Source organism: Schistocerca gregaria, chromosome 1 (genome assembly GCF_023897955.1).
Source record: "Schistocerca gregaria isolate iqSchGreg1 chromosome 1, iqSchGreg1.2, whole genome shotgun sequence".
NCBI classification, from domain to species: domain Eukaryota; kingdom Metazoa; phylum Arthropoda; class Insecta; order Orthoptera; family Acrididae; genus Schistocerca; species Schistocerca gregaria.
The window spans coordinates 504,038,594-504,051,893 of NC_064920.1; the positions used below are offsets into that span (position 1 = coordinate 504,038,594).

General features: G+C 42.4%; 1 protein-coding gene and 1 pseudogene across 19 annotated transcripts in view; both read left to right on the forward strand.

Annotated features, from left to right (window-relative positions):
• LOC126354230 (AF4/FMR2 family member lilli-like) overlaps window positions 1–13,300 on the forward strand; it is a 437,146-nt gene that overhangs the window by 97,888 nt on the left and 325,958 nt on the right. For 8 of the 19 annotated variants that reach the window (XM_050003758.1, XM_050003732.1, XM_050003725.1 and 5 more), the window contains exon 2: window positions 7,901–7,930. The exons of 10 other annotated variants lie outside the window; for them this stretch is intronic. In XM_050003758.1, the coding sequence (XP_049859715.1) occupies window positions 7,901–7,930 (30 nt within the window). Of the gene's footprint in view, window positions 1–7,900; window positions 7,931–13,300 lie in introns of those variants that run through there. One more of the 19 variants, XM_050003785.1, reaches the window with a different exon arrangement.
• LOC126287481 (5S ribosomal RNA) lies at window positions 35–152 on the forward strand (annotated as a pseudogene).

Below are 13,300 nucleotides of genomic sequence, written 5' to 3' on the forward strand. Positions count from 1 at the left end.
CATTTATTTATTTACTGTCCTATCACTCACAGTAAGCAACGGCCATGCCGCAGTGAATACACCGGTTCCCGTCAGATCACCGAAGTTAAGCGCTGTCGGGCGTGGCCGGCACTTGGATGGGTGACCATCCGGGCCGCCATGCGCTGTTGCCATTTTTTGGGGTGAACTCTGCTTCGTGATGCCAATTGAGGAGCTACTCGACCGAATAGCAGCGGCTCCGGTCAAAGAAAACCATCATAACGACCGGGAGAGCGGTGTGCTGACCACACGCTCCTCCTATCCACATCCTCAACTGAGGATCACATGGCGGTCGGATGGTCCCGGTGGCCCACTTGTGGCCTGAAGACGGAGTGCTATGCTATTACTCATAGTGCACACGGCACATACACTACTCACATCTTCTCAACCCCTCTCTTTCTGTCCATCTTCACCTCTCTCTTTCACCCTCTCATCTTTCCATCTCCTTCTCCTCCCCATCTCTGTCCATGTCTTCCTCTCCCCCTCTCTGTGCCTGTCTCCCCTCTCCCTCCCATTCTCTGTCTCTCTCCTCCTCCTATTCTTTGTCCGTTTTCTCTCCTGCTCTCTCTGTCCGTACTCTCCTTCCCCTCTCTCTGTCCACCTCCTTCCCCACATTGGACTCGCCTTCGGGAGGGCGACGGTTCAATCCTGCGTCCGGCCATCCTGATTTAGATTTTCCATGATTTCCCTGAATCACTCTAGGCAAATGCCGGGATGGTTCCTTTGAAAGGGCTCGGCCGACTTCTTCCCTAACCCGATGAGACCGATGACCTCGCTGTTTGGTCTCGTCCCCCAAATCAACCCAACAAAACCCATCAAACCCTTCCCCCCCTCTATGCTCAGATGTGCCTCATCCCTATGTGGGCCAGGTGGTATGTACCACTACAATACTTGTTCTCAGACAATAAGCAGCATATGCACCAAGTTTGGTTCAAATCGATCAGTAGTTTTGGATGATATGTGGAAAACACACATGTGTATGTAATTTATTGTATGACAATGTGCTGTACTGAATGTTGTAGCTTCGATTAGAATATCCTATTATGTGACTTTCTCACTGCTACACAGTTAAGTTATGTACTCATTTTCAACGGCATGCAACAATCTCTCAAACAGACGTATCTGGGCTGCACTCAAAATGTACGTTGGTCATATATTGTTGAAATGCAGTTCGGTGGCCGGACGCATGTTCCCCTTTTAGCAGTAATTTACCGTGCAATACTGGAGCAATGAAGAGTAGCTTCCAATTATAAGAAAGCGCATGTCATTTTCGTTTTTAAGAAGTATGGCCTGACAGATACACATAATTATAGGCCTTTAACGTTGACGTCAGTCTTTTGTAAAGTTATGCTACGCTCTTTTATGCTGACGCGCTATGACTTTTTTGGGGAAAGAAAATCTACCCGCCCGCATCTCGTGGTCTCGCGGTCGCGTTCTCGCTTCCCGAGCACAGAGTCCTGGGTTCGATTCCCGGCGGGGTCAGTGAGTTTCACCTGCCTCGAGATGACTGGGTGTTTGTGTTTTCGTCATCATTTCATCATCATTCACGAAAGTGGCGAAATTGGGCTGAGAAAACGTTGGGAATTTGTACGGGCGCTGATAACCGCGCATTTGAGCGCCCCACAAACTGAAAAAAATCTACTCTATAAAAATCAGCATAGATTATAGAAATTTAGCACACTAGACTCGCATTCGTGTGGACGACGCTTCAAACCTGTCTCCGGCCATCCTGATTTAGGCTTTCCGTGATTTACCTAAATCTCTTTCAGGCAAATGCCGGGATAGTTCCTTTGAAAGGGCACTGTCGATTTCCTTCCCGCCGGCCGCTGCGGTCTCGCGGTTCTAGGCGCGCAGTCCGGAACCGTGCGACTGCTACGGTCGCAGGTTCGAATCCTGCCTCGGGCATGGATGTGTGTGATGTCCTTAGGTTAGTTAGGTTTAAGTAGTTCTAAGTTCTAGGGGACTAATGACCACAGCAGTTGAGTCCCATATTGCTCAGAGCCATTTGAACCATTTGATTTCCTTCCCCATCCTTCCCTGGTCCGAGCTTGTGCTCCGTCTCTAATGACCCCGTTGTTGTCGGCACGTTAAACACTAATCCCCTCCTCCGCTGCACAAACAGAAATTCGGCTCGCTCTGTTCTCGTGTGGGGTCCAGCACGCTGTTGACAAAGGCGCCCTCGTTGGTGCCGCGTCCCTTCAGTTCAGGAAGTCATTCCATACGGTTCCTCAGTCTCGTTTGCTGAACGAAATACGAGCCCACTGTGTATCTAACCAGATTTGTGAGTGGATCCAGGACTTCCTATCGGACAAAACTCAACAAGTTCTTAACGGAACAAAATCTACAGATACAAAGGTAATTTCAAGAGTATTCCGGACGAGTGTTATAGCGTTGTAACTCTTCGAAAGCTATGTTTGTGATCTAATAGATAACTTGAGGCTGTTCGCGTGCGATGCTGTTATCTGTAGGGAGCTTGCGTAACGGATGACTGTAGCGAAATACAGGGAGACCTGCTGAGGTGGGCGATTCGAGCAAGGAGACTCCGAAAGTTAACAAACGTAACATGTTACGCACAAATATGCGAAGGTATACACTAGTGTTCGAATAAACTATTGCCAAAAAAGCACTTGAAACAAGACACCTATAAAAATCTAGGAATAACCATCCGGATCGACCTAAAGTGTCGTGTGCACGTAAAACAGAGTATGTGCCACTCTGAGATTCATTGGAAGAATCCTAAGGAATTCCTCCACAAAAGAAATGGCTAACAAACCAATTATTCAGTTAATTATTGAATATAGCTCCTCAGTCTGTGACACTTATCTAGTTGGAATAAGAGAACAGATACAAAAGATCTAACAAAAACCGGCCGGTCTTTTCGTCAGGACATCATTTAGTCGGCGCCAGAGCTTTACGGAGTTGCTCTACAAACTCCACACGTAGACGGTGAGCGGCAGACATTGTGCTTCGCGGAGAGATTTACTGTTGAAATTCCGAGAGCATAAGTTCCAAGAAGAATGAGACAAAATATAACTTTCTCATGCTTACGTCTCACTAAATGACCACAACGGAAGAAAATCAGAAAAATTGGAGTTCGTACAGAGATTTTTCCTACCCACCATTCTCTAATGGAACGGGGAAGGAGTCGTTGGGAGGAGGGGAGGAGGGTGTATGATAGTGGTACACTCCGCCACACACATTCCAATGTAGTTTACGGAGTACAGATGTAGACATGTAGATTGCTGTATCTGTCTTTTCTTTACAGTTATGTTCTCCTGAGTTACATACTTGTTCGGTAGTTAGTTACATTAACGAATTCGTGTATGGTACAAAAGGAATTGTTGAGAAGAAACAGCTTCAATCGGCTCTGGTAAACGAGTCTGCTGTCTAAAATTTTATTTCCACCATGGTTAAGGACCGAAGTCGCAATCGCATATTTTATAATTAGTATCGCCAATTCAAGGCGCCAATAAAAGTAAAGTCGCCAATCCAAGGCACCAACGATGTGTTTTAAAAAGTTTTATGTAACAGTGGATGCCACAAAAAGAAAATAAAGTTAAGACAATTTAAGCAACCGGTATTAATGGTACACTTTGTAACAGATCTAGTTCCTTCATCATTTATCTAGTACGGTCCACAAGAATAATATTGGAGGGAGTGAGGCTGCTGTTGGTAGACTTATCCTATGCTATGCACTACATAGAGGGATGCAAAGCATACCTATAGACGTCTATCTAGCAAACGTCTTCAAGTACGAGTCCATATGCATCCCTGTATATGGGTTTGTTACCGAGGAATAGATGTCTTTTCAAAAATACTGAAAACATTATGTTGAGTCTTTGTGTAGCTATTGCGGTATAGGTAAAAGCTGAATCAGAAATCGTCCGTTGGCAATGTTTAGGGATACCTTATATGCACGTTGGCAGCTCTATCGAGCACCTCCATTTGCAGTCAGAAACCTACGAGGGAACTTCAAATGGTAGTTTGCACGTTAATACGACAGATCAAGCAATTTTTATTGAATGTTGCAGTACACTTCAAAATACTGTTTTACAGCGTATTCACCAAGACTTTGTAAGCCACGGTCAGAACGTTCTACTTATCGTTCAGTTCCTGGATGATGCGCGACATTGCATTTGGTGCACATACCGCCAGACATTCACATTGAATCCGTGTGCAGTTTAGAGATTCCATCCACACGAATCGTACTGTACCGCGAATTTGGCCGGTCGGAGTGGCCGTGCGGTTCTGGGCGCTACAGTCCGGAGCCGAGCGACCGCTACGGTCGCAGGTTCGAATCCTGCCTCCGGCATGGATGTGTGTGGTGTCTTTAGGTTAGTTAGGTTTAACTAGTTCTAAGTTCTAGGCGACTGATGACCTCAGAAGTTAAGTCTCATAGTGCTCAGAGCCATTTGAACCATTTGTACCGCGAATTTCATCTGTGGAGCGCGTATCCAGTCGCCGGGGCACTTACTTCGCAGACTGTTTTGTACCTGTTATCCCTACCACGGCTGAACAGTGTCTGAAGGAAACCAGGACAATGGGCCACACATGTTATGCAACGGTCTTAGCGTGGGACAGCATGCGTAACTTACTTTCTTAAGTCCCTGTGTACACCTCCAATGTTGATAGACGCTTTTAAATTAACTGAGAGATCAAGACTGTACGAGCGGTGCTAGCTATCAATAGGGCAGTCGGTCAGAGCGTCGTCTGCCAAAGAGAGTTCCAAAATGCAGTCGCACGGGCTTAACCTGTCAGGAAATTTCTGAAACGCGCACGCTGCACTCCCGAGTGAACGATTCTCCTTCTATGTGTGCCACTTACCGACTGTTATTGTTTTTGTGTTTTTCAGTCCAAATACTGATGCAGCTCTTCATTCACAACGCTCCTGTGAAAGCTCATCAACTCTAAATTGCTGAAACCTACATCTATTAGGTCTACCTACTCTACTCATCCCTTAGCCTCTCACACTCCCCTTTAATAATAAATTTGTAATTCCTTGATGTCTCAGAATGTGTCCTATCAACCGATCCTTTCTTTTAGTCAAGTCGGGCCACAAATTTCTTTTCTCCTCAATTCTGTTCAGTACTTCCTCGTTAGTTACAGAGTCTACCAAACCAGTCTTTAGCATTCTTCCATGGCACCGCATTTTAAAAGCTTCCATTCTCTTCTTGCCTGACCTGTTAAGCGTTCACGTTTCATTACTGTACAAGGGTATACTCAATGAGAAAAAATACTTCTTAACACTTACATTTATATCGACGTTAACAAATTTGTCTTCCTCAGGAACGCTTTCCTTGCCATTGCCAGTCTACATTTTATCAATTTTATATGCCGTCATTTATTTTGCTGCCCAAGCAAGAAAACTCATATACTGCTATAACCTAAACCAATTCGATCACTATTGCCCGATTTAATTTGAATACATTACCTTTGTTTTACTTTTAGGGACGTTCCTTTTCTAAACTTTTTCCAAGACACTATCCAGTACATTTAAATAGTCTTCCAGGTCCTTTGCCATCTCTTGTACAATTAGTATGTCATCGGTCAACTTCTTTTTATTTCTTCTCTCAGAACTTCAATTCCGTTCTAAAATTTTCTTTGATTTGCTTCACTGTTTGCAGAATGTACGAACAGAATAACATCGGAGATAGGCTACAACCCTGTTCACTCCCTTCTCAACCATTGTTTTCCCTTTCATGTTCCTCGGCTCTTATAACTGCCGACTGGTTTCTGTACAAGTTGTAAATAACCTTTCGCTTACTCCTGCTACCTTCAGGATTTCAAAGACTGTACTCCAGTCAACAGTGTATAAATTTTTCTCTAAATCTATGAATACTGTAAACACAGGTCTGCCTTTCAGGGTCAGTATTGCCTCGCGTGTTCCTACATTTCTCCATAATCCAGTCTGATCTTCCCCCGGATTGGCTGCTATTAGTTTTTCCAGTTTTCTACAAATTATTCTTATCAGTATTTTGCAAGCATGACTAATTAAATTGATAATAACATTCACACCTATCAGCAACTGCTTTCTTTCCCCGTGGCATTATTACATCTTTATAAAAGTTTGAAGATATTTCGCACGCCAGGTTAATGTGATACTTAGCTTCTTGCCAGATTACGTGCCGTATCGCAAAATATATCCCAAAAAATCAGCAATTTCAATTCTTTACATTATACGGCATTTCTTTTATGGCTTTCTTACAGAAGAACGGATTTACACCGTGTGCGCCAGATAGTTATGATAACCCGCTTCATCATAACCAAACTGCTATAACAAACAGTAGCATGTCTTCACTGTACTGAGTGCAAGCTACTTCATTTTTTTCAGATGCCCAACGACAGCCCATAAAAAAGGTGCACGACATTGTGGACAAAAGTCACGTTCTGAAGCCTTTATCGATCTGCTTAGTTTTTCAAGGTGGTGTTAATCCTGCAGAAAAATCTCGAGAGTGACATTCGAAACACCAATATAATATATGCAAATTATGCAATGTGATCGTCAGTGTAATATCATATTACCAATCGATACCGCTTTGTCATGACGCGCCTTAATTTCCTGTAAGATTGTTTTTCACTCTTTCAGAATTTACTCACGGCATTAGTGCTACATCTAGCACGGTAGGTGTGCAGGTAGTACCCCAGATGATAAAATGGCAGCTGCTTAATGACGGCGGAAAACACATTTCCGCCTCTGAAATGATCTTCAGGATTCTTATTTCTATCTTATCGGTTTTAGATTTAGATTAATTCAAAAATACCTATCCGTAACTCGAAGAAGTACTTGGTGCCTGTAGTAGCAGCAAGAGTTTAATCAGAAACGACTTGCAGAACTGACGTAAGGAATGTTAAATTTTAAAAAAATCTGGCTAGAATGTTGCAACAGACCGTACATTTTCAATGAATACGCGAGAGACTAAATCACACGAGTGCAGTACTAAATATAGACCGAGTTGTAATTCAACACAAAATTTATAGACATGTCGCTTATGGGACTGGCTTGGTTCAAATAGCTCTGGGCACTATGGGACTCAACTTCTGAGGTCATTAGTCCCCTAGAACTTAGAACTAGTTAAACCTAACTAACCTAAGGATACCACACACATCCGTGCCCGAGGCAGGATTCGAACCTGCGACCGTAGCGGTCTCGCTGTTCGAGACTGCAGCGCCTAGAACCGCACGGCCACAACGGCCGGCCTTATGGGACTGTATGAGCGTTGTGAAAATATTAAACGTATTATGTGGAGAAACCACAAGTAAATACCAATAAAACGTAACCTTAACAATCGGCTCCATGAAGAGAGAATGCCACGCAGTTTATGTAAGTTCTTTTTTCTCGTCAGTTTTACGGCAGAGTTATCAATCTTAGAGAATCCTTGCGTTCCACAGGTCGCCTCTTGGATTTTTTTTTTTTTTTTTGCAATTTTGTTGAGGAAAGTCCGCAGTCCTTGTTTTGCCTCGTAAATAGTACGATTATGTTTTTATCGTTTATCTCTATGCTTCACACGTTGCAGGACTCCTGTATAGACGTCCAAACGGTAAACTGCAAGTCCTAAATTTCTCACTATCGCCACATACCAAGTGCTTGTAGTTTCTATATGGAATAATTTCCCCTTCTATCTAGACAGACAAATATTTTTTAAAGATAAACTATATTCTAGTAACTTTATAAATTAAATATAAACAACACATCTTTAATGTAAATTCATTATTTGCGTCTGTGTAACATATGAAATATGCGTGCGATTTCTCACAACATGCAGTACAAAACACCTTCGCTAGTAGAATATTGTAAAGAATGAGTTTTATATTTTGTATATTTACAGTTGCATTGTATACGTTCGTTCTTGGAGACCTCATGCTGATTCGTTCTCTCTTTCAGGACGAATCCTACGCGGCTGCTTTACCAGATGTAAGTGAACGCTTATCGAGTACGGTAATATACTTTACACCGATTGGTAAATAAAACTGCTTTACCTTCTACATCGTATTTATTAGAACGATAAACAGATGTTGGGAGGGATTTTTGTTCTTAGAGCTGAGTATCATGTAGACAATGATTAGCGTTGTAAGTTTGTATCTGCCAAGTGTATTTGGGTACGGGGAAGATAACAATGTTATATTTTAAAAAAATAAGGAAGCTGATGTACTTATTTAACAGAAGCGTCGCCTTAACATGATCGAACTTCTCTGCTATCGGAGCTATTAAACAACTGCGTAGTTTCTGTAAGACAACGCTTATTGCTTTATAGACTGACAACAACCCACTAGCAGACGATGACATTTAGACCAAGAAAGCTATTAACGATGTTTCGTCTGTGGACACATAGACATACTCATTTAATGGACTCATACGCTGTCAGAGTGCTGTCAACAATTTTGATATTTCCACTCTTGCGGCATAACAGCATTCTTGACGAATCTACATTCAAGAAAATGAATGACGGAGAAGCAAGGACAGCACACAAGTCAATGAGCTGATCAGCGCGTTTCATTTACGCGTGTACAATGGTATCTGTCGACGCTTGATGTGGTGTCGTGGCATGTGGAAGCAACACTGTGTCGGCTGTGATTGGCAACAGTCTCCGGGGTGCTCAGCGCCACTTTGTTAATAAACGATAAACCTGCTGTCGTGGTTCACAATCTAGCCCTCTTAGATCAAAACTTCTGAGCACAAATACTATGCATGTACGTGAAGGAAACAAAGTAATGCATGTCAGACGAAGCTAAGAGGAGAAAAAGACCGACTAACACAGGAAAAGATGGATGAAGTCTATTTTTACCGCACATAAATCTTAATTTGAGGGAAAAATTATTAGAATGTACTCATGGGTCTGGAGTTTAGCAGTTTATGGGCGTAAATTATCGGAAAGTAAGACAATGGAAGCGTTCGAGACGCTGTCGCAAATGGATGCTGAATTAAGTCGATTGATAAAATAATAATAAATAAAGTCCTGTGCAGAATCGACGAGGAAAGGAATACGCGAAGAACACGGACTACAAGAATGGGCAGGATGAAAGGACATGTGTTGAGGCATCAGGGAATAACTTCCACGGTACTAGCGGGAGCTGTAGAGCTCGAACCAGTCAAAGGAGTGATGACAAAAAAGTGAACTCCTGGCGATGCTGTAAGTTGTCATTTCCCATTTACAAGAATATTTATTTATTTAATTTATTTATGAACTTATTTCACCAGGTAACATTAGGAGCGTCACGCCTTCTCGTACTTCTAATCATATTTTCCTCAGACAGTAAATCTTCCGGTTTGGATGCCTGACCAGTTTAATAATAATAATAATAATAAATAATACTAATATAATAGTATGTATAGTAATGGATACGTGGAATTTAAGAAATGTCTGTCTTATTAATGTTAAGCAATTTCCTAATTACGTTCTTCCCGAAGTAGTCAAATCTAATAGAAATGTCTGAAAACAGTGGATAAGTAAACAACACGGACAAGAAGCTGACTAGTCAGAGAGGAAGCGAGAAACAGTGAGGCAAGATTAACAAGTGAGATGGAGAAAAGAAAACTGGAATAGAAGGGGGTGACAATAGCACAGAGAGGAAAGGTACACCAGTGATAAAACATGAACTTTTAGATTACTCCGAAACGTCATTTTTCATTATTGTGCATAGATTTACGATGACAAAGGACTAACTTTGACTCAATAACAGCATTAAATTCCTCGTGAGTAGTAAATGCGTAAGTTTTTTTTTTTTTTTTTTTTTTTTTTAAATCAAGAAGTCGTACAGAACCACTGTGCTCCTTTGTTCCATGAGAGACACAAACCTCAGCTATTGAATTAATTCTGTGGTAAAAAGAATATCTAATTTAGGGAAAGTAAAATTGTGGGAAATAGTCACACACTCATATGCAGAGTGTGCCAGGAAAATACGGACGTCTTTCTAGAGGTCAGAATATCGGCCAGTCTGAGGAAAAGAACATCATGCAATCACACCATTATGAAATGTGTGCGAGATAGCCCTCGAGATCTATTTAAGGAACCAGCCCAGCATTTACTCAAAGTACTTTAAGAAAGTCTGGATGACCTTGTGGGGATTTGAACGCACTCATCCTGAACAACAGTCTAGTGTCATAAGCATTGCTCCACCTAGCCTGTTTGCCACAAAATGGAGTCATCAACGTCCTCTTGTACAGCTAGACTGGATATGTCCCTACACTGAGCAAGGTAACTCGGTAATTAGACAATGGGCTCTCGCATACCTAATTTTAGCGGCCATACACTTGTATTGTTGTCCGTAAATCACAAAGATTCCTCTACCCCAGACACGCAAAACACGTTTCACACACATACATAGATACAGATACGCGAAATTTTAATTTTTGTCCGGGAAAATCGAAAACAGATGTGACAGACGGATAAGATGTGAAAAAAAGATGTCGCTAAATAGCTTGAGGCAAATAGCTGGTATGAAAAGCATACAGATGGTTTCCTTCCCCGAGCCGAGATTATCTTCAATGACCTAGTCGTCGACTGAGTTCCTCCGAATTTTGTAAGTGGTGCAGAGCAGACGTAAGAAAGACATTGTACTTACATAGCTCGTAATTGTCTTGATTTTAGGGTTCTGTCCTCAGCCGGTAAAAACGGAACCCTTATTATAGGATCACTTTGTTGCTGCCTGCCTGTCTGTATGTCTGGCTGCTAAAAACCAGTTTTCTCAAGAACGGGTAGATTTATCACCTTCAACTTTATGGAACATACTAAGATCTACGGTTCCTTGACGATGCAGAAAACTGAAGCTTCTAAATCAATGCAGTTAAGAGATACGGCCAATTTATGTTACACATGTTGATACTCGCAAACTCACTTATCAAAATCTGAGGAGTATTTACCGCTGGCCTTTAATACTGAAGTTTGACTACAAGCAAGGTTTCACGCTTTAATTTGTAATTATATCACACAAAAAACTTTTTTTTTCCATTTCTTATCTGACACTGTCTGTTCACCCGTCTCTTAACATCCCTTTTCCTGAGGATCGGGTAGACATACCAAGTTAAAATTTATGTATCTTAGTAAGGTCTCTAGGCCCCTGGCGGTGTAATAAATGTTGAGCTTCGAACTCAATGCAACCATATGATACTGCCTCTTATGTCACATATTTTGATACTCGCAAAATGGTTGAAATGGCTCTGAGCACAATGCGACTTAACTTCCGAGGTCATCAGTCGCCTAGAACTTAGAACTAATTAAACCTAACTAACCTAAGGACATCACACACATCCATGCCCGAGACAGGATTCGAACCTGCGACCGTAGCGGTCGCTCGGTTCGAGACTGTAGCGCCTAGAACCGCACGGCCACTCCGGCCGGCACTCGCAAAATCACTCATCAAAACTTATGAGATACTTCCCGTTGACCTAGACTCATGAAATTTAACTAGAAGCAAGGTTTTACAGTACAAGTAACCGAAAAAAAATTGTAATTAAATCACACGAAAAAGTATTTAATTTTTCATTTGTTGCCCGACTGTCTGTCTGTCTGTTAAGAACCTCTTTCTCTCACGAACGAGCAGACGTACCACGTTGAAATTTATGCAACATACAAATGTCTATGGGCCTGTGGTGGTGTAAAAACATTACGCTTCTAAGTCAGTGCAATCAGAAGATACGGCTATTTACGTCATTTATTTTCATGCTCGCAAACTCGTTTATTAAAACCTACAGCATACCTCCTGCTCAATCATGAAATTTGACAAGAAGCTAGATGTCACAGTACACGTAAAGGAAAAATCAGAAAATTGTTAATTTGCAATTATATCACACGAAAAAATCTGTCTTTTGTCGTTTGTTATCTGACTTCAAAATTAAAATTAAAACATTATTGGAAGTCTTTTAATGAATTTGTTCGGCGCCCTCAGCGCGCGAGTCCTAGTCGCATCTGGCCAATTTTTTTTTTTTGGTAATCTCGAGTTTCGCGTCTAGTTGAAGCACTGGTGGATTTCTAGAATAATACTGTGCTTCCCACAGCTCCGGACAAGCGTGAGAAAATGGAACGAAAAGGACTGCTCTCCCGCCCTCCGCACCTAAATACGCCGGTGACACTCGCACAATGGTTTCAGCAGTAAGAAATATGGTAGTTGTTGTTGGTACCCACGAGCCGATGACGCGAGAGTTGTGTGGGAAGAGTTGAGTTAAGCATCCGAAGCGGAAAACAGCGAGAGTGGCGCCTGCAGGTCAGTGTACTGCGCACGCGCAACCGCCCGTCTGATGACGTCCGTGTCGGCGACGTCCGCGATTAAGTAGAGAGCTCTGCACACAACACGCACTGCCGTGGCGTAGCAGCCGCTAGCTTGCGCAGCTCCCCGCCACGCTGGGTGAGGCCTGCCTCTGCAATTACTCTTACGAAATGGAGCCGAGATAGTCATCCTGTCTCACTGCCCGCTTTCTTCCTCTCATGTCTCTTGCGAAGTTCCTGAAACCAGTTTCCGGAATGTTCTTCAAAACTTTCATATTTTAGTGGTAACAGCGACACCATTCTGGCGGAAGCGATTAAAGATGAACCAAGCTGTACCTTAAATCGAAAAAGGAAAATCAGGCTGCAAAGCTCCGTCGACGACGAGGTTATTAGTGCCAAGCTCGGGCAGGACGTAGACGAGGAAGGAAATCAGAAGGGGCCCATTTAAAAAGTAAGGCATTCGCCATATTCTTTCGAATATGAGCCCTGTGTAATCTGTAATCGATACGGAGCAATTTCATTACAACTAGAATGAGTAGTACCGCATTTAGGAACATCGCATTTGTCAAGAGAAGAATAACGTTTTAATATGAGTCGCAGATACGGTGACGATGGTTCATTGTAGACAGTCAAATTATGCCATAAACGCATATCAACTGTTCTCCTCTGTTCCGACACTTGTATTTACACACAATAATCACTGATCGCCCTGCATCTCTGTTGATCTGAGGTAACTACATTTATCTGGAGACATACTGAGTCCCAACTGTATATTTGAGATAAGGATAGAAGCTGAAGTAATGAATTAATAGGCGTGCCAATGCCGGGACTTCAACCTAGGTCTCCTGCTTATTAGGCACATGTGTTATTCACTGCACCACACGGGCATCGTGGGTAAATAGCTGCAAGGAACACTGTGGTCCAGTGCCCTCCCTAACACAAATTTCAATTCACAATCTGCCCATCTTGATTTTCTCCTTCTTAAATGTTCAGTATTGGATAGCATACTGCGTTGTAAGTAGGAGACTCAGGTTCAAGTACTGGACTTGGCACGAATTTCAGCACCTTCTGTCCTTGTCGAA